Genomic DNA, 19,295 nt, shown 5'->3' with positions numbered 1-19,295 from the left:
TGATGATGGGCTAAACAAAGAAATTTCACTGGCATGTCTGGCTGAGTCCGCACGGCGCCTTACACCTTCAGATCGATTGACATTGAATCTTTTGTATTCATCAACACGTCGTGACAACTAACATATCTCGACTATCTGGTCGTCTTCGTCTTCCTCCTCAGCCTCGTTCTTCAGCGCCACCATCTTCCCCCCGCCTGCTCCTGCTGCACTCATGGCTCCCTGGGGTATCTCCTCTTCCTCGCCCTCCTCGTTGCGCATGATGATCTGCACAACGCGATCGCACGCCTCCCGGACTCCGTCATCCTCGACTTGGAGATGGCATTCCCGTACAATTGGGTACACCTTAACTTCTCTCATCACCTTTCTGCCGTCAACTGTCGTACATAGTAGAAGCAGAGTCTCCAAATGCGTCTTCATGATCTCGAGGTCCTTCTCACGCTCCTTATCCGGTTCCAGCAACTGCAACTCCTCGAGCATGCCCTCTGTGTCTTCATCGGAGTACTCCTCTGGTCCCATGAGCGGGAGCAAGACATAAGGTAGCAGGTTTACGCCAATGTGTGGTGGTGGAAGGGCCGGGTCGGGGTTGAGATTTGAAACAAGGGTCGGATGGGCTGGGACATGGAAAGCGCAGTTCTTAAGGGTCGACGCCACACCGAGGCGACGGATGTGCGAATTGTGTGATGTGAACACTTGTAACTTTGTTAACGGTACGATGTCGGAGTCATGCGCTTGCGGTGTAGTCATGTATTCGCGGCCCTCGGGAAACTTCGACAAGTCGGCGAAGAAGTAGGCCAGGTAGTCATAGTCGGCATCCTTGTTATAACCGCCTTCTCCACCCTTGACGAAACAGTCCATCAGCTGGTCCATGGCCCATTCTGACGTGGAAAGCTCTTTGGGCACGGCGCGCTTGAGCTTCAGCACGCGCTGCAGCGAGTCGTCCTTGGCCATGTTGGCGAGCAGCATGGCGATCTCGTTCGCGTTGGGTTCCTTCTTGTTCTGCTGGACTGTCAGTATCACTTCCTGCGCTTCCGGTGCCGATGAACTGACATACGGTTATTCGCGACAGTAGTGCCTCGAGGAAGGTGTCGTCGTTCAGCGCCCTGAGGACTTCGCCGTCGTGCGAGATGTTGATGAGCATGGTAAGAGCATTTTTCGCAATAGGCGCGTAATCTTTCACGAGGAGCTTCAAGTCCTTGACGGGCTCAAGCTGGTTGCGCTTAAAGAGAGGCAAGTCGGCCTGCGAGTAACCCAGCAGATTCTCTGCAGCGACCTGCCGAATCTGCGTGTTTCCATGGTGTCTGACCAAGTCAGCGAATATTCGTGAGCCCAGGATGAATCTTGAACACTCACAGGAATTCTACCAGCTCCTCTAGCTCGGTAGGCATGATGGGCGTGAATTGCTTGCAGTCGAACTTTCGCCATGACGCTTTGCGCATCGCGAAAATTAATCTTATCGATAAGCGAAGGGAGGGGCAAGAGCGAGGGGCAACACGGCACGTGCCGTCAGACACAAAACACCTGCCACTTGCATCGCGTGGGACCTGCATCGCCACCGGATATCAACATCTCGTGTGGCCTCAACATCGCCTCCCCTGGTGCGCAGTATCCACCTGCTGTTCGATTACTCTAGCTTGATATTTCACATCAGGTCTTTCGGTGGCTTCGCACGCTGCTCGTATCGGCGCTGTATGCGCTTGCAGGGCGGATTTTCAATTCAGCCCGGCTTCCTTCAGTCCTTGTAGGCATTAATGTTTTCGCGCCAGAGGAACATTGAGTCGAATGAAAGCAGAGTTGTCAAAGGATGGATGCCATCGTGGAGGTTGGTGGAGCCCCGGCTAAGCCAATCTAGCGCTGGCTTTGGCGGCTACAAAACACCACGCGCACCCGCACCTGTCGCGCAGCCGCTCACGTTCCTGGTGGCTGCATTGCTTCAAGCCTTCGAACGCCCGACGTGAACAGACATGTCGATCCCCACCTCCACCGCCAGTCTGACAGACAGAAACGATCAGTCATCAACCTGGTCATCACGGTGCTCTGGAATTAGCGACAGCTACCACGTCTTGCATTCGGAAGCGCAAGATCCAGATGAGTTGCCTCATCATCCGCTTCGAAAATGGATCACTGAGGCATGGCATCCCCGTGTCGGATTGTCCCGGCGGACAGCCAAGAGCCGTGTGGCCTCAGTCCACTTAGGCGCTCAAAATAGACTACACAGAGATCGCTTCGGCCCGCCGTAGGCCCATCACATACATCGGGCCACCGTGCACGAAGCCAGCACACGACGTCTGACGAATCGCCGCGAAGTGCAGGGGTTTGGCGGTTTCGATTGGCGGTGTAGCGAGCTGCAGGTGCCAGCGCTTACAATGAAACAACCAACCACCAAAATTATAACCGCCGCCTATCATCTAAGTTAAGCGCCCAGGATTATATGCATGCTGATTGGGTCGTGTGCCACACTGCAATGCACGAAAGAGTGTTTGTCTGCACGGGAAAACACCCCAGAGCCGCTATTGCTCGCTGCATACCTCACCGTTTCCCCTAGGCTTGCTGCAGCATGTAGCGCACCCGTCTTATACTTCCTCGACCCTGCTTACCGACTCCGTGCATCCGTCCATCATGATCCAGCTTTGAAGTTTGCAACTCTGAGTTTTGGACCTTCTCACCTCCTCCCAGTGGGCCTACAGCTGTGTCTTGTAGCAGAGTGATTATCAGAAGAGAAGGATCGTCATGGCTGGCCCTGGGCTTCAGTTGTTTCCTCCACCGCCTCGTCCGAGACAGGCGAGTCCAAATAGCAAGCAGCTTCGACCAAAGCCTCCCAGTCCGGAACCCGGACAAGTGGAACGAATGGATAGTGCAGCCGACTTTCACGAACTCGTGATTCAGGTCAATGAGGTCCCGATAGCCGCTGAGAACAACTCAATACCGCCTCCACCTCCACCACCGCCCCCCGCAGTAGCAGCTCCTCCAAGAGCACATCTTCCCACCCTAACGATCCAGACCCCTCCTCGGCATCAGAGACCTGGCCCTCCTCCACGACCGCGGGAAGCATCGCCGCCAATTCAGCACAGTACTCCGCCCAGAAAAATTCCTGATCGTAGGGCTCAGTCGCCACCTGTGGCAGTACAGGATGGCTTCAACTACAGATCGCAGACCTCGAGCCCTGAGTTGAACCGAACGGCATCCCCAGCTTTCTCAACAGCCGAGACCTTGGTGCGAGCAAATAGCACTGTACAGCGTAACATGACACCTCAGCCGGATGCTCCCATGAGATCAATATTCCCAGTATTTGATCCTACCAAGTCTCTGTCTCAACAAGCGTACAAGCCCACCCAAGCTTCGCCTACACACATTCCAAGGACTCAGATTAGTCGGTCTCCGTACTCTCCCGACTTCTACGTTCCGCATCATAATATTGCCAGCAGTGGACCAGCAAGTCCACCGCCTAAACCTTTCTTCACGCCCTCTCACCTTCTCGACAACCTCTGGGTGGCTTCCAACGGTCAAGAGGAGCCCGCGGTGCAGATATACACACTGCGAATGCACCGAGCGACAGCAGCGAATCCTACAATAACTTTTGGCACCACACCGTCGTTACCATTCTATAGCCTAGCACAGTCTAACCTTGCCGGTGGTCACGATGTGCAAAGCATTATGAACGAGCTATTGATTCAGCGGCATCACCCTACGCAGCCACGCGTCCTCCCTATTGCGCAATTAGATCTCATGACCCCACCGTCCGTCAATGGCAGCCCAGTCGCTCCTCACGAGCAGGAACCTGTAACACTACTCACCAGCATATTTCCGAAACTCGCCGCACTGCAGGCCCTTGATGCTGCCGCGAACTCTCCAGCGGCATCCCACATAGCTGTCATGGACCCGGGGGCGACCTCACCGGCAGCTCAGCGCCTCGCAGAAGATGTGCTAGCCGGAGCCGCCCAGCGTGAATGCTGCGCTCTGACCTGGACACGCGACCCTCCGCAGCCGCAGACCAATCCTTGGGCACAGCAAATGCCTTCGGAAGGGACCTATCAACTACATCATCCCACCTTGGGCACTTTCCCCATCCAGATCGAAGGCGACTGCTCCGTCATTAACAAGCCATCCACTCGACCTATCACCGCGATATACGGCCACAACATGTCGCCTACCCCTCACGCACCGCAAAAGCCCGCCTCCATCACCATACTCAACCCATACATCCTCTCGCCATCCTCGCCCCGCGCCAACGGCTTCTCGCCTCTCCAGCCACCGCCGCGGCTCGACAGCTTGGGCCGCGACATGCGCCCAATATCTATCACACCCAGCGAAATGAGCGTTACGCAGTTGCCCACTGCCACGGACGCCGCCCCCGAGGACGCTATGCTCGCGCGTCTCGACTTCACTAATGACGCGCTCATGTTGAACCTAGGAGCGCTTACGCGCTTCGGCAACCCGTTCCTCGTGGATGTTGCAGCCGCGGCGCTGCTGTCCGTCGCGGTGGCCGAGAGTGTCCGCAGCCGAAAGGCAAAGTCACGCGCAGGCTCGACCGAGAACTTCGCACCACCGCCAGTTCCCACCCTAGATCCTACCATCGCAGAGGTGTCTGACGCGAAGGCGTTCAAGGCCGCGTTTAAAGACGGGTTCAATGCTGTCGGCGGGAAGGTCGGCGTCAAGGCCCCGGCGGAGACGCTTCGGAAATGGAGTACCAAGTCCCGCTCGCCGTCTACGGAGCGCTCGTCTTCCTTTGACAAGGATATTGAGTTGGGTGACTGGTATGGGCAGTCCAAGCTGAGCGCCAAAGTAAGCGCGAAGGAGAAGAAAAACGCTAAGAAGGAGAAGGACGGCGAGGGGCTGCCGTTTGTAGCGCGGACGGTAATTACTGTGTTAACGTTTGCGTTCAAGGCGGCGGTGTTCGTGCTGCGGGTCGCCATCAAGGTCGTTGCAGGGGTGGTGGTGATGATTACGCGGAACTTCAGTAGGCTATGAGGTGGGATGTAAATAGGTGTTTCCGGTGTTCTTTTTTCTTGGTCGCTCGATGTCGGGGCTGCGCTTCGTTCACTCTTTTCGTTTCGATACCATTATGTTTTCCTTGGGGTGCTTTGGATAGGCAGGGTATAAGATCAGTGCCGCTGGTGTGGCATTAATGGAAATGACCGTTTCTGGGACTTCGCCTGCTTCGATTCGCTATGCTTCGCCGTCTTGACGAGTACACGATGTTCCAAGTCAAATGCCCCGAAATCTATACGGAGCAATCAGCGCGTTTAGATGCGACCAAGATCGGCATAGCGCCAACGACCCACCAACAGGGTGCCCATCGTTATCTCTTATAACAAATCTGCTTGCGCTCCTCATTACCATCGCTCTTTCTCCATTACCAGGGCATCCTCCGTGTCTTCTCTTTGAGACAGCACCGTGCCACGAGGTTTTCATGGATACAGCGATGCCACATGTGCAGGGGTCAATACGTCACCTCTGGCGGGGTAGCGGGGGCTAAACGAGGGGCACCAGGACCAAAGCTCTGCCGTTCTTGTGAGTGTATCGCGGAGAGATGTTGCCGAGCTGCACGCCATGCAGTCCTGAACGGCTTGACCAATTGAGTGTCTCATTTGGGGAGCGGAAAGAGTGGGAGGATGCGCGCGTTGAAGGGCTAATGCGTGAGAGGGAAACGGACGGCCAGGGATGAACGATTCCTAGGCCATTAGGACTGATAAGTAGTAAGGAATGTCCAGTGGGGCAACGAGTTGTTTTGTTTTCCTTCACAATTCTGGCCTCCAGCACAATCCACGCCCCCGACCTCCCCCAGAACCAACATCCAGACGAACCCGTTTCGCACACCACCCACAATGTCCACCCTCCACCGCAACCCCCCCTTCCGCGCCGAGCACCTCGGCTCCCTCAAGCGTCCGCAATCCCTTCTCGACGCGCGCTACAAAGAAGGGAAGTCGGACAAGGAACTGCAGCCCCTCGAGGACAAGGCCATCACCGACATCGTGCAAACCCAGCTCGACCTCGGCTTCCACGCCGTCTCCGACGGCGAATACCGCCGCCACATGTTCTGGGGCACCTTCTGGCCCGCGCTCGACGGCATGGAGGAGATCCAGAACCCGCCCATCGAGACCTTCCGCATGTACGTGCCGGACATCGCGGCTTTCATGGAGACGGGGCACAAGCCCGGCGAGAGCGTGTACTGCACGGGGAAGATCAGGCACACGGGGGAAAGCACGTATGTCGGGCAGGTGGAGTATCTGAAGAGCGTGCTGCCGCAGGACAAGTGGGGCGGGATGAAGCTCACGCTGGCGGCGCCCAATTGGTATCATCTGCGGTATGTGGACGGGAAGGCGTATCCAAAGGACGTGTACCAGAACGACAAGGAATATTTCGCAGATGTGGCCAAGGCGTACCAGGTAGAGCTTGACATCCTGTACAAGGCCGGGCTTAGGAACGTGCAATTCGACGACCCGAATCTCGCGTGTGCGCATCCCCTTCCTAACCCAGACCCCACTGCTAATCTACGAACAGACTTCTGCTCCGAGAAAATGCTCGAAGGCTGGCAGAAAGACAGGTCCAACACCGTCACCGCCGATGAGCTCCTCGACCTCTACATCGCCCTCTACAACGACTGCATCGCCAAGATCCCCGCCGACATGCACGTCGGCGTGCACCTCTGCCGGGGCAACTTCGTCAACTCCCGCCACTTCTCCGAGGGCGGCTACGACCGCATCGCAACCAAGCTCTTCACACAACTCAACATGCACACGTACTACCTCGAGTACGACACCCCGCGGGCCGGCGGCTTCGAACCGCTCGCGCACTTGCCGAAGAACAAAAACGTCGTCCTGGGAGTCATTACGAGTAAGTTCCCCGAGCTGGAGGACAAGGAGGAGATGAAGAAGCGGATTCGGCAAGCGGCGGATGTTATGGCGAAGGGTCAAGGGGAGAGCAGGGAGGAGGCGCTGAAGAGGATGGGGGTGAGCCCGCAGTGTGGGTTTGCAAGCCATGCGGAAGGAAATTTGATTGACATCGAAGGGATGAAGAGGAAGTTGGCGTTGGTACGAGAGATTGCGGATGAGGTGTGGCCTGGCGAGCCGTGAGGTTCTGATGGAAGGCCTGGTGGGGCCACGGTAACTCAAGGAAAATCACCTTGCCGATTGCATAGTTTCCTGTGGCTTTTGGCTTACGCACCCTTACCCTTGGCACATGATGGGCTCTCCTCACGGTGCTGCCTCGCCTTCCCTCTTTCTTATGCTTATGGGCCAGCCGCTGCAAAGGAGACGTACCATGTCCATTTCCATGTGCCACATGCATTCGTTGCGGCATCCCCAATGTGCATCTAATCCCTTGCCGGGTGATCGCCGTATTCCTCACCCGTATAGCCCCACTCCGCCTGCGCAACCCTCCCGTTCAGCTTGGAATCATCCAGCCACTGTATCGCAAGCGCATTCCCCGGCTACTTCTCATCGTCACATTCACAGTCTGGCGGAAGGGCCATGCAACAATGGGGATATGGATGGTGGAGGCAGAGGAGAGCCCTAGAAAGATGCGTCAGCTGTATGTTGCGGTTGCTCAGTGTAGGAGAACGAGGAGGCTACTGGAAAGGATGTTGTGATTGACAAGAACCTCAATGGTTCCCAAAGGCGGGTTTGGGGGTAAGCGGATGAGAATGACAGTCTTTTGGCTTGATGGATTGATTCTTGGATAGGCGCTGGCTTCCCTGCTTCATCTGGCACGTCTGGCCCCTCGGCCACTGGCAGCGTCTAAGCTGTTATTGACTCTTGACTCTGGTCTGTGACTGACCCTGGTGGACTTGATGGTACATGTGCCTACCCTTACATGCTTTGCAAAGCGGTCACTGCCCGACACAGGCTTGGTCGGGCAAGCGGCCTTTGGCCATCCATCATTAAGTTTCCTCATCATTGTTTCTTGCTGGATATGGCGACTTCGCGTTCGAGTGGTATACTGAGGGCGCGTGGCGTAAGTCTCGCTTAGAATTAATTTCTAAGAGTACTCCATGGACTCCTGATGAAGCGATCCACAATATCCAGCTAACTTGATATCTTCCACTTCATCATGAACCCACACAGATGCCTCAGATAACGGATGGAACATTACTGCTTCCCCTCACAAGTTTCAGGCATAGGATCGAAATGCAAGGTTACCCATCCAAATGAGAAGGGATTAGGTGTTCTTGCTATGGTGCTGCCGACATTTTATACAACATCCAGCAGTAACCTATATGAACAGTTGTCAACAGATCCACGATATCTGAGTTCAAAAGCTTTGGTATCCCATCGTACGGCTCGTGAATTGAGATAGCACCAAACAGATCCAGGAAATTCTGTAGCGAGCGGTGAATTTGAACAATGTTAAGGAAGGTTTTCATCGTGAGGTGATGGGTCTCTGTAGGTTCGCCTGTCATGGCTACCAAGCCCTCCTCGAGACGCGCGAAGCGATCAGAAATGAAACTTCTATCCAGCCTCTGTCTCTGAGTGTCTCAGCTCCCGCATCGTCCTCTACGTCTACCTGACCTCACCAGTACCGAACCGCTTCGATTCTGCCGTTCTCATCCTCCACTGACCCACCCAAGCGCTCAAACTCCACGTAGAACTCAGCCCCAACCAAATTAGTTTGTAGGCGACTCGAAAACTCTTCTATCGAAAACTGCAGTAACGTTCACATCCACAACATCAGATCATTCCCAAAAATCGCTTGTCTTCAGCTGTCACTCTTCATCGTTGTTTGACGACATCGGGCTTCTTGGGCTCTGGAGATCGCCGGAGAATGACAATGCAAAATGTGTCTTCAACGCGGTGTGAAATGGACCAATCCATACTGAATTATGCTGGTGCAATTGCGATGTAGAGGTTGTATAGTTATGCGTTTGGACAGAGGCTCTGTATATCATAAGTATTGTAGGGTTGGTGTGTGCTCGGCGATATGAGACATCTGGAGCTCCCACAGTTCCAAGTAGAATCCCCACATCCTGAGGAATTTACAGCTCGAGACTAGCCGCAGCGCTGATTGCCATATTGCCCGCGGTGAGCTGCTCGGTCACAAGCATGTCTTCCCATATCGTGTCTTTTGGTGAGCGCTCCGGATCTCCAAAGCCGAGGTGGGTGGGCCTGAAGAGGGAGATAAACCGGAAGTCGCATACTCTGACGGTCTCAGGAGGGGATGAAAGGTCTGGGCTCGGTCTTTGCATGATGATGTGCTTGCCTTCGCTTCTTGTGACGTCGCCGATGATGAAGCCTAGTTCGAGCTCGAAGAGGTGTTGTGAGGAGTCTGTCTTAGTGATGGTGGCTCTGGTGTGACTTTTTGTTTGGTAGTTTTGGAGCTCTTATGTGCGTCATGTAGCCATGGTAGAAGTTTGGGTAGATGCCCTAATTGACCGCGAAGGTGACAGTGAGCAAGATTTATGCAGCAACTATAGTCGACCTATTGATGTCGTTGTAATCCAGAGCAAGATTAAGCACATATAGAGCACTTGCGGCTTTAATACCTGATGTACGCCTAATTGTAACGAACCTTAACTGTCGATCTGCGGGGCGGATCTCACAGTCACTGACAACACTCAGCCTTGCGGAAAGTCCATGCTGCCAGGTTACTGTTCGGATGCACCGTTCCGTAGCGGGCCGAATGACATACTTTGGATCGGCCTCCATATGTCGATCGGATGTCACTCTGAACCCTCCACAAGCATTCCCTAAAGCGGAACGGAGTAGTCCAGTGAGTAAGCGGCCTTCGTCCTCGTTGATCTGATGGAGTCGGATTCAGACTGATAAAAAAAATAAGCACGCGGCGAATGCGGCGCGTGACTTTCGTGCAGACAAGTTGCAATATTGATCTCGATTCGATGACTGAGCTGAGGGCATCGGCACCGTTCATCGTCGATTGAGCGTACTTGCGCAAAATGAAGACACGCATTGCATGTAGACTTGCTGGTTATTAGCGAGGATGCGACTACGTGGGAAATGGGGTGAAAATTCGACACGCTGCAGGTGTCTAGATGTCCAGGAAGGTGTTCGGCTTGTCACATGATACGGAGCGGGTCTATCGTTGATCCGATGGCCAAAGCTTTCGAGAAGCGGGAGCCAATCACAGGACAGTCCGCTCCGCAAGAAAAAGTTGCGAGCGCATCGCGGTAACACTGCAAGCAGCAACATTCACGATGCCGGCGCTCAAAGTGCCCGAAAACGCCCCCAATGGACCTGCCGCCAAGCGCCAGAAGGTCCAGGCCAGCAATGGAAAAAGTAACGCGACCATCGCGCGCAAGTCGAAGATCTTTGCGCCTTTCAGAGTACGCTCTCTCCCGCCGTAGCATCTTGCGCATGTTAACAAGTATAGACTGTCGGTCTAGTCTCTCCAACAGATGTCCCGTTCACGTCGATTCCGCTTGGTAAAGCCACGTTCCAGATCACCACTTCGGTCGGCAGGTCGCTGCAGACGTACGACTTGCGCCGCGGCCTGAACCTCGTCTTTATCACGCGCCCGCAGACACCAGAGGACATCACGGCCACGCTGGCATGGAAAAAGGTGGTTCTAGCAGCATGGGGTGGTCCGGATGCGCAGTCAGCCCGAGGAATCTGGGTGTTCCAGCGCGGCAAGAAGGTCAACGAGCTGGAATTGCCCCGGGGTCTGGACGAAAACATCACGCATCTTGTTGCATTTGGCGAGTGGATCATTGGATGCGGCACCACCAGAATCGAAGTGTGGAAGTCGGCGACGCTGGAGCACTACACGACGCTACAGGGCTCTTCGACCAGTGCCTTATCTGGCTGCCTGTGCAACATGCCAACCTATTTGAACAAGATATTCGTAGGAAGGCAGGATGGCTCCGTGGAAATCTGGAACGTCAATACTGGAAAGCTACTGTACACACTCCTACCTCCCGCCGCGGACTGTGGCTCGGTAACTGCGCTGCAGCCGGCGCCTGCGCTGTCCCTCCTCGCTATTGCGTACGAGTCAGGCCCCGTTTGCATTCACGATGTCCGCGTGGATAAGGAGGTTATGCGCCTCAATCTTGGATCGTCCAAGAAAACGCCAATTACTTCCATATCGTTCAGGACGGATGGCCTCGGTGCGGGAGAAGACGGTCGAAAAGAAGGTGTGATGGCTACGGCGAGTCGATACAGCAGCGATATTACCTTCTGGGACCTCAATGAGAAAGGTCGCAAGATGGGCACTCTGAACGGCGCACACAATCCCCCTCCATCCGCCAAGGGAGGCGTTGGTGGTGGTATCAGTCGGATAGAGTTCCTCGTGGGCCAATCCGTTATCGTTTCAAGTGGACTGGACAACACCTTGAAGAGCTGGCTTTTCGACCAAACACCCTTCTCGGCAGTACCCCGGATTCTGCACTCGCGCGGCGGACACGCTGCACCTATTTCCTCTTTGAAGTTTTTGCCTTCCAACTCAGACGGTGCGGATGATCTTGGAAAGTGGCTGTTGAGTGCGAGCCAGGATCGCAGCTTATGGGGTTGGAGCTTGAGACGCGACGGCCAAAGTACTGAGCTCAGTCAAGGCACTGTGCAGAAGAAAGCAAAGAAGGCTGGACTCCTCAAAGCAGGCGTCAAGGATCCCAGGCTCCATGGTGCTTTTGAAAACCTCAAGGCTCCTGCAATCACTTGTATGGCATGCTCTCTCAACCGCGATGGCGGGATGGGAGCAATGCCCGGCATTGCGGGCATCTGGAACAACTCCTCTAAGACCAAAGGTGACAAGGGCACACCTGAGGCGAGCATGACTGGATGGGAAAGCATCGTGACCGGGCATGCAGGGGACAAGAAGGCAAGGACATGGTTCTGGGGCCGTAAAAGAGCAGGCAGATGGACTTTTAGCACAGGCGATGACACTGAGGTCACGAGTGTGGCCATCTCCCCTTGCGGCACGTTCGCTATCATCGGATCTGCTGGCGGTGCGATCGACATGTACAACCTCCAATCTGGCCAACACCGACGAAGGTTTCCCTCGCGACTGACGCCGGCGGAGGCGAAGAAGCTCAAGCTCGAAAGACTCCAGAGAGGAGATGACGTTCTCGAATCGGAATCTGCGGGGGCTAAGAAGTTTAACAAGGGCGAGGGCCGTCACAAGGGGGCTATCACTGGTCTGACAGTGGATGGGCTGAACAGAGTCATCATCAGCTGTAGCGATGACGGAAAAGTGAAAGTCAGTTCGCCCGATATACTCTTGAGTGACACTACTGACCATAGCAACAGTTCTGGGATTTCATGACGGGCGTACTACAGCATGAAGTGGATTGGTACCCAATGACCAAAATCCTCGGCCTTCGATACCACAATAACAGCGATCTGGTTGCGATGAATTGCGACGATGGTTCCATCAGAGTGGTTGACATCGAGACCAAGAGGCTTGTCCGTGAGCTGTGGTCTTCGCGCTCGCACGCCGACCTTCAAATCGTTGACTACACATTTTCAAACGACGGCCGATGGATCATAGCCGCGACTTCCGACTCCACTGTGCGCGTATGGGACTTGCCGACCGGCCATCTGATTGACGCGATGAAGCTGCCTGGAACTTGCACCGCAGTCTCATTTTCACCATCCGGGGAGTATCTTGCTACGGCTCTGGAAGGCGAAGTAGGCGTACATATCTGGACAAACCGGACACTCTTCACGCACGTATCTACGCGACAGATTTCGGAAGAAGAGGTAGCCATCATGAGCGCTCCCACGGCGTCTGGAGAAGGCGGCGAAGATCTAGTAGATGCAGCAGCTGAAGAGGAATTCGACGAGGATGAGGACGAAACCGCTGTGCCCGTTATGGACCAGTTGAGCGAGGGCATCACCACGCTCAGTCTTGTGCCCAAAGCGCGGTGGCAGACGTTGCTCCATCTCGATGTCATACGAGCGCGCAACAAGCCCAAAGAAGCACCCAAGGCCCCCGAGAAAGCGCCCTTCTTCCTGCCATCTACCGAGGGTGGCAAACCTGCCAATGCTCTCGCTGCGGCAGACGCTGAACCAACATCGCGCATCTCCAGCTCAGCGCTTGCGTCGCGGTCGTCGGCTGCGACAGCAACAAGCGAGTTTACGCGCCGCCTCGCACAAGCAGCAGAAGGAGGTGACTACACTCCTGTGCTTGCACACCTTTCGTCGCTGCCCCCGTCAGCCGCAGACGTTGCGATACGCACGCTCGACACAACGCCGCCGTACGACGAGCTGCGGACATTCATCGAGGCCTTGGTCGGCAGATTAGCAGAGCGGAGAGACTACGAGCTCGTGCAGGCGTGGATGAGCGTGTTCCTCCGCTTGCACGGCGACGTAGTAGTGCAGGACGAGCAGCTCGTAGGATTGCTGAGGAAGTGGCAGGAGGAGGCGAAGAGGGAGAGGGAGAGAGTCGGCGGGCTGGTGGGTTATTCGGCTGGAGTAGTGGGCTGGGTGAGGAGCGCGCGGTGATTGGCCGCGGCATAATATCTCGAGTCGCAGTGTTCAAGACATGGAATCTCCTGCCGTGCTTCGGTGCCATTGTTCGGTTGAGGTGAGGTCTGCGCGCTGTGGTGCGAGCGCACGTGTGCCGCCGTCCTTACCCCCATCTTGGGCTTGACACGGCGCAGGGCCACAGGGGGACAGCGCGGCGCGCCTCGCGATGCGTTGATGAGCTGCTGCCGCCCATCCATGGCGTCGCCAGGACGCAGGTTGCATGTCGTCTTCCCCCGTCGTTTCGTCCGTTTCGGAACGCTTCCGACCGTTTTGTCGGGCTAGCCCGGACGCGGCAAGGCGCCAGGCGCACGGCCCGGACGTTGTCGTTAATTGCGGGACTCGGACGGCTCTTGGACACCTCCAACCTGCCTTATCGACTTCCTCTCTGGGGTGGCAGATATACAACACTCGAGACCACGCTGTGCAGAACCCACGCCACTTCGCAGCCGCACCACTACAGCCGCTAGCCAACAGAGGCGAGTGAGGAGCCTCGGCCGCGCGCCAAGGCAGTTCCACCGTCTTGTGTGCGCCGGGCCGCAATGCGCGCCCATCCGCGGTAGCATGGACGACCAAAACGACTCCAGGGCCGGCAGCAGGAGTCGCAGACCACCCAAACGGCCCCAGCAGTTCATGTTCATTGACTCGACCGGCGCCAATGGAGTCAATGCCAAGCCTGACAAAAATGTCCGCAGTTTTGTCATGAAGTCGGCGCGGAGCAAGAAGCCATGGAGTACGCGACAGAAAGAAAAGTCTACATCGCCCTCGGAGGATAAACCCCAGATTCCAAAAAGAGAAAGCAGCATAGCCGAATCCATATCTCCTACCTTAGTCTCGCCATCCTGGCAACACGCTGCTGCGAGCCCGACTACCTGGTCGACTCCGTCCAATCTGTCGCCTGTCAGCAGCAGGAACGGTAGTGTGCTCTCGACTCGCAGCCGCAGTCAGCCCTATCTCAGCCCACCCTCATCTTCGTGCAGCCTGTGTGACAACCCACAATGCGTTGGCGATTTGTGCACTCAGCCACATGCGTCTAACCAGCTGGTAATCCGGCGCGGGTTCTCGGTCGATTTCGTCGCCAATCTGGACTGTCTGCCTGTACCAACGGATAGCAATACGAGAGATCTGCTCGAAAACTGTAAGACATCTTATTTGGTCCATGTACTCCATTCTTTAACACTGCCCCGCAGTCGTCAACACCTACGCCAGTGGCTTCGTACCGGTCGACCAGCACCACACCTCGAATAAAGCGACCACCAACTGGATATCGAAAAGCATCTTAAGTCCCACAGGCTCGTCATTCATCTATGTTATTTTCACCGCCAGTGCTCTTTATCGCCAGGCCATGGGCGCCAGCAATGGTCAAGATGTGCTGCAATACAAGATCAATGCCATTTCGGAGATTAACAAACAGCTCAGTGATAGTACGTCTCAGATCGATGACAACAACATTGCTGCCGTTTTCATGCTTTTATGCATTGAGGAAGGTGCAGTGTCGTCTGACCAGGACGTGGAGTGGGCGCAGCTACAGAGGCAGCTGCATCTCGATGGTCTGAAGACTATGATTCAGCAAAGGGGCGGTCTGTCAGCATTGAGATCGAATCCATGCTTGCAGACTTTTATTCTTATGTGAGCTTTTTCCTTAACTCTACCTTTGTTGGATTCCGCAGAAGTGTTGTGTCTCATTTAGAATCTGCATCTGAACCTCTGCACCAGGGCATCCCCCCATCTATATGCTTCAGACCATATATTCTAAAACTCCACCTTCTCGTCAATCTTTCTTTGTATCAGTCGCCTTGACACAGGGCTACCATCCGATCGTACAGGATTTCAACGGACGATCCAGCTGACCATGTCCAGGCACAGCGTCGCACACGCAGTGTCAACCTTCGAAAGACCTTACGCCACCCTAATGGACTCCAACGGCCATATCCAGCAATACGACATCCCCTCCTTCCGCGGGCGCCCGGCCTCCACCCGCACGCTCCGCTTGTTCCACCCCCTCAAGCTCGACCCGGACCTCTACGACCTTATCTCCAACATCGTCATCTTTGTTGGCGATCTCAACGTCTGGAACGACGACCGCAAATGCCCCGTCGACCCTATCGAGATGCAAAAGCAAATCTGCCTACTCGTCTACCGGCTCTTCGACTGGTATAAGCGCGGCGAAGAAGACTCCTCACTCCAGCGCAATCCCGTCGACCAATCCCTCTGCCTCGCCCTCACCATCTTCCTTGTCATCGCGTACAACCAGAATTACGGCCCCATGGTCTATGCCGCGTCGCAGCGCCTCAAAGCTGCGCTGGAAAAATGTCTCTTCTTCAACTGGGCTAACGCAGCCGACCTGCTCACGTGGACGTTGACGATGGGCGGGCTGGCCACGCGGGGCACGGATGACTTTGAGTTTTATCGGCAGTATAGCATCGGCGCGTTCAAGTCGCAGGGGTTCGCGGAGGACACGAATCCCGAGGAGGTACTAGATCGCATGCGCAAGTGTCTATGGCTAGGACAGCTAGACAAGCATGTCAAGGATATGTGGGCCGAGATGGGCATTTGCAGGGGCGAGGACGTCATGGACATGAGTAGTCCGAGCGGGATGAAAAGTCCGGATCGGATCAAGAAAGAGGATATTGTGGGGGGGTTAACGAATGAGCGATTCTTCGGCAGGAAGCCTTGACGCTGGGTCGATTGGCGGAGAAGTGGCATGGGTGAGGGAAAGGGGTGGGAAAACAGAGTCACGGGTAGAAAGGCGTTCAGGTGTGCTATCTATTTGGTATCCAGCATTCGGTAAGGTGTCGGCAGGGGGCTGGGTGGATGGGTCGGCCTCACGTGCTTCAGCGCACTGCATGGCGGCGCTTAGTGTTTCATTTCGCTTCTATTCACTTCATGTATCGATAACCCTATTTACCAATACTTACGCTGCCATAGCTACAATGGAGAAGGAAGTCCGGCCTCGCAGCTACCAAGCTACGCGACCTCTACCCGAGAAACCACCACTCGCCAATGCACGTAGTCTAGTACGCGATGAAGTCGGTAGTGAACACTCCACATAGAGAAATGATGAAGCTTTAGATCTTGCTAAACTCGCTATCTAGAGCATCTGTGTGTGTTTTGGTCCCTCGCCAAGGTTGTGTACTGCGTGATTCGGGCCTACAAGGTGCACGGAGAATTAGTACATAGTGATTTAAGAGAATGTGGATGTTTTCTACTTTGGGGCGTAGGAAGTCTATGTGTTCGATTAGTGGAGCGGTAGGAGAAGCGTGTATAGGTAGATTCCAGACTGAGAATCGGGAATAGAGTGCCTTGTGTCGGGCGCGGTGACATAAGGGAAGGTCAGTTATGGATTAGCTATGGCGAAGCAGTCATTGCAGCTGGAGCTGTAAAATTGTAGCTGCCTAGGGGCTCATTCGTACAGATTTAATTATGCTTGTTAGCCAGTGAATGGAAGCGCTGTAATAAGGTGGGAGAACGAGCTCCTACTGTCTGCTAAGCGTTCGGACTAAGACTTGGTAATTTGGTGGAGGGGACAGGGATACATGTGCTACTACTTACTTCTCATGCCTGCTTTTCCTTTGCACCTACCCTTTGCGCCCGCTCCATATGCCCACCTCCTACATGTTTCTCTGCATGAAGAGCAGCATCACCTTCCAAGCTATAGCTGTTTCACTTTTCCTTTTTTGGAAAGCTTACAAACTAAGCGCAGTTTACTACGGAATGGGGTCCCGCGTAGACGCGAAAGCCGGGGATTGAGTGTTCTGATTGGCGGACAGGGATCTCTAACATGAGTCCCACAGATCGTTCTCTAGGCGTTAAGTCTTATGGTAGCATAAGGCCTGCATAACGCGCGTACAGCATCTTCAGAAAAGAAGGTTGCATACAACCTTAGCTGTCGCTCAGCTGTCGCCTCGCGTCACCACTTTGCCTCAGGCCAGCCAATGTAATTAAAGTTGGAGCAGCAGTCCCCGTCACAAAGTTCGCACGCGACTACGTTGGACACGAACAATCGTCGTCTTTCTCAAATACGATTGCGCAGTAGGGTTGTGCAGTTATACATCCTGTGCCTGATCTTCTTGAGCTCTTGACACTTCGAGCAACTGTATATTAAACATCAACAGCAGAGCGAGGATCGATTCCTTGCGATCGATTTGAACTCTTCGCGCGCACGACCTATTGCTCCGCCCGTTAACGCTCCACCCTCGTCAAATGCCATTATCATGCATCGCAGGCTTCACAACTGCAACCTAGACCGAGTAATACCACCGGAGAGCTAACAAACACATCACAGGGACCCGGGATCTCAGCGATGTGGCTGGATTGCTGCCTAGGTCGCGTGATATCGGAATGCGACTATCACTACTGAACCAGCAATCCCATCTAATAGCACTATAGGTCCCTCTGCAAGCGCTCTTTCGACATAAGACCCTGCGGTCATGACCTTCTGAATACCATATACTCGGATGAATCCACTAATTTTGGATTGATCGATGGGAATGAGAGAAGTCGATTGTATTTGAACAGGCTCGAAGACCTTTACGCCGAATCTTCAATCGAGATACGGTGGGTAAACTGCCGTCACAATTTCGCAGGTGGGCACTTCAAGAATGCTATCTCTCGAAACAAATGCTACACTTCGGGCGAGAGCAGGACTACCTTGAAGACCATACTACTGGCACCATATTCTACGATGGCCAAGTGGCGAGAAGTAGAAAACACTATTCCAGAGTTCATGACCTCAATATCGCTTCGCCTTTGAGGCAATGGTATGAAGTGATCGAAGATCTTGTGGAATGAAATAACACGGATTGATCAGACGCAGCCAGGAAAGCTCCAATAAATCCATCAGGTTCTACGTCAAGAAGGCCATCTCTAAAGATGGGCGTACCTCGCTTCTCTTACGTGTATCACTGGCTCAGATCAAAGGTGAACAGTCAATCAATGGGGCTCGACCAGTTCGGCCGTTTGCAGTCCGCGTCACTCTTTTGACTGCCCCTTTTCTGAAAATCAGCAAGCTCGGGTCACGCAGACGTGATAGGAAACGATTTGTACTAGCTCTGAACCCATTGCCACAGAATGAATTTATCGGAAACCCAGGATTCACTTGCCAATTCCGGACTCAGGCCGTGTCTATAGGACGTGCCTATCTCGATGACCCAACAGAAGATCATGGTCTTCGGAAGAAAGACATATTCGCAATGTTCATCTCGTCTGTCTTTGCTAGTAAACGCGCTAAAGATGGAAGTTGTTTTCAAGTCTTGCTGTATAACGGCATGATCGTGCACCTGACGGACGAAGAGTAAATATCTATCAGAGGGTAGGTGTCTTCGAACAGAACATTCAGAGACGTGTGAGGAGGAATGGCAGGAGTGATCCCGTTGAACAACACAAGTTCAGAGATGACGATTATCGGTCTATTACAATTATATAGACAGCATTCCCGGATCGCGGATGACGCTGTATGCTATTCATCCGAACCTTAGGTCATTGACAACACCTACTGGTGCAAGTTACCTAGATGCCGCGAATACTACCAACCAAACAATCGGATCTCTTAGCGAACGGATTCAACTCCCCTCGTCATTCTTTCTTTTTCTTGGGGAATATGTCTGTCCTAGACTATAAATCCATTCCTCCGCCATCTGCCCCGAAACGCACGTGTATATCCGGTGCGTCTAACTCACCGCTGCATTCGATTCTAGCCACGTACGCGCCAAGCTGGTCGACAACCTGCCTGCGCAGCGCGACCCACCTGAAACACCCAAGAACCACGTCGGCCTAACCTGAAGCAGGGCGAGTACACCAACCCCACACGTACGAAACCCCATAAACGGCGCATACGGATAGAGAATCATGTCCGAGAGCGAGAAGTTTAGAGAAATGCTATCGACA

General features: G+C 54.3%; 6 protein-coding genes across 6 annotated transcripts; 5 read left to right on the top strand and 1 right to left on the bottom strand.

Moving 5' to 3' along the window:
- Positions 1-117: 117 nt before the first annotated feature.
- On the bottom strand, positions 118-1,385 carry CC84DRAFT_1173465 (DNA-binding protein-like protein HGH1; the record flags this gene model as incomplete). The annotated part of the gene is made up of 3 exons (XM_018180038.1): positions 118-996; positions 1,052-1,298; positions 1,351-1,385. The coding sequence occupies 3 exons, from the start codon at positions 1,383-1,385 to the stop codon at positions 118-120; spliced, it is 1,161 nt and encodes a 386-aa protein (XP_018038236.1).
- A 2,292-nt stretch (positions 1,386-3,677) lies between these two features.
- CC84DRAFT_1161924 (uncharacterized protein) lies at positions 3,678-5,135 on the top strand. Its single transcript, XM_018177862.1, has one exon. The coding sequence runs from the start codon at positions 3,871-3,873 to the stop codon at positions 4,963-4,965; it is 1,095 nt and encodes a 364-aa protein (XP_018038235.1). The 5' UTR covers positions 3,678-3,870; the 3' UTR covers positions 4,966-5,135.
- A 194-nt stretch (positions 5,136-5,329) lies between these two features.
- CC84DRAFT_1161923 (5-methyltetrahydropteroyltriglutamate-homocysteine methyltransferase) lies at positions 5,330-7,257 on the top strand. Its single transcript, XM_018177861.1, has 2 exons — positions 5,330-6,450; positions 6,499-7,257. Exons 1-2 carry the CDS (start codon positions 5,823-5,825, stop codon positions 7,068-7,070), a joined length of 1,200 nt encoding a protein of 399 aa, XP_018038234.1. The 5' UTR covers positions 5,330-5,822; the 3' UTR covers positions 7,071-7,257.
- Positions 7,258-10,144: 2,887 nt separating this feature from the next.
- Positions 10,145-13,388, top strand: CC84DRAFT_1086171 (Utp21-domain-containing protein; the record flags this gene model as incomplete). Its single annotated transcript, XM_018174146.1, has 3 exons — positions 10,145-10,273; positions 10,321-12,141; positions 12,192-13,388. The coding sequence occupies 3 exons, from the start codon at positions 10,145-10,147 to the stop codon at positions 13,386-13,388; spliced, it is 3,147 nt and encodes a 1,048-aa protein (XP_018038233.1).
- A 384-nt stretch (positions 13,389-13,772) lies between these two features.
- CC84DRAFT_521957 (uncharacterized protein) lies at positions 13,773-14,916 on the top strand. The gene has a single exon (XM_018186613.1). It carries the CDS (start codon positions 13,974-13,976, stop codon positions 14,655-14,657), a length of 684 nt encoding a protein of 227 aa, XP_018038232.1. The 5' UTR covers positions 13,773-13,973; the 3' UTR covers positions 14,658-14,916.
- CC84DRAFT_1161921 (uncharacterized protein) lies at positions 14,869-16,394 on the top strand. Its single transcript, XM_018177860.1, has 2 exons — positions 14,869-15,038; positions 15,270-16,394. The coding sequence occupies exons 1-2, from the start codon at positions 14,875-14,877 to the stop codon at positions 16,084-16,086; spliced, it is 981 nt and encodes a 326-aa protein (XP_018038231.1). The 5' UTR covers positions 14,869-14,874; the 3' UTR covers positions 16,087-16,394.
- The last annotated feature ends 2,901 nt before the right edge of the window (positions 16,395-19,295 follow it).

This window comes from Paraphaeosphaeria sporulosa (assembly GCF_001642045.1).
Source record: "Paraphaeosphaeria sporulosa strain AP3s5-JAC2a unplaced genomic scaffold CC84scaffold_3, whole genome shotgun sequence".
Classification (NCBI taxonomy): Eukaryota; Fungi; Ascomycota; class Dothideomycetes; order Pleosporales; family Didymosphaeriaceae; genus Paraphaeosphaeria; species Paraphaeosphaeria sporulosa.
This window is presented reverse-complemented; position numbering and strand designations above follow the sequence as displayed.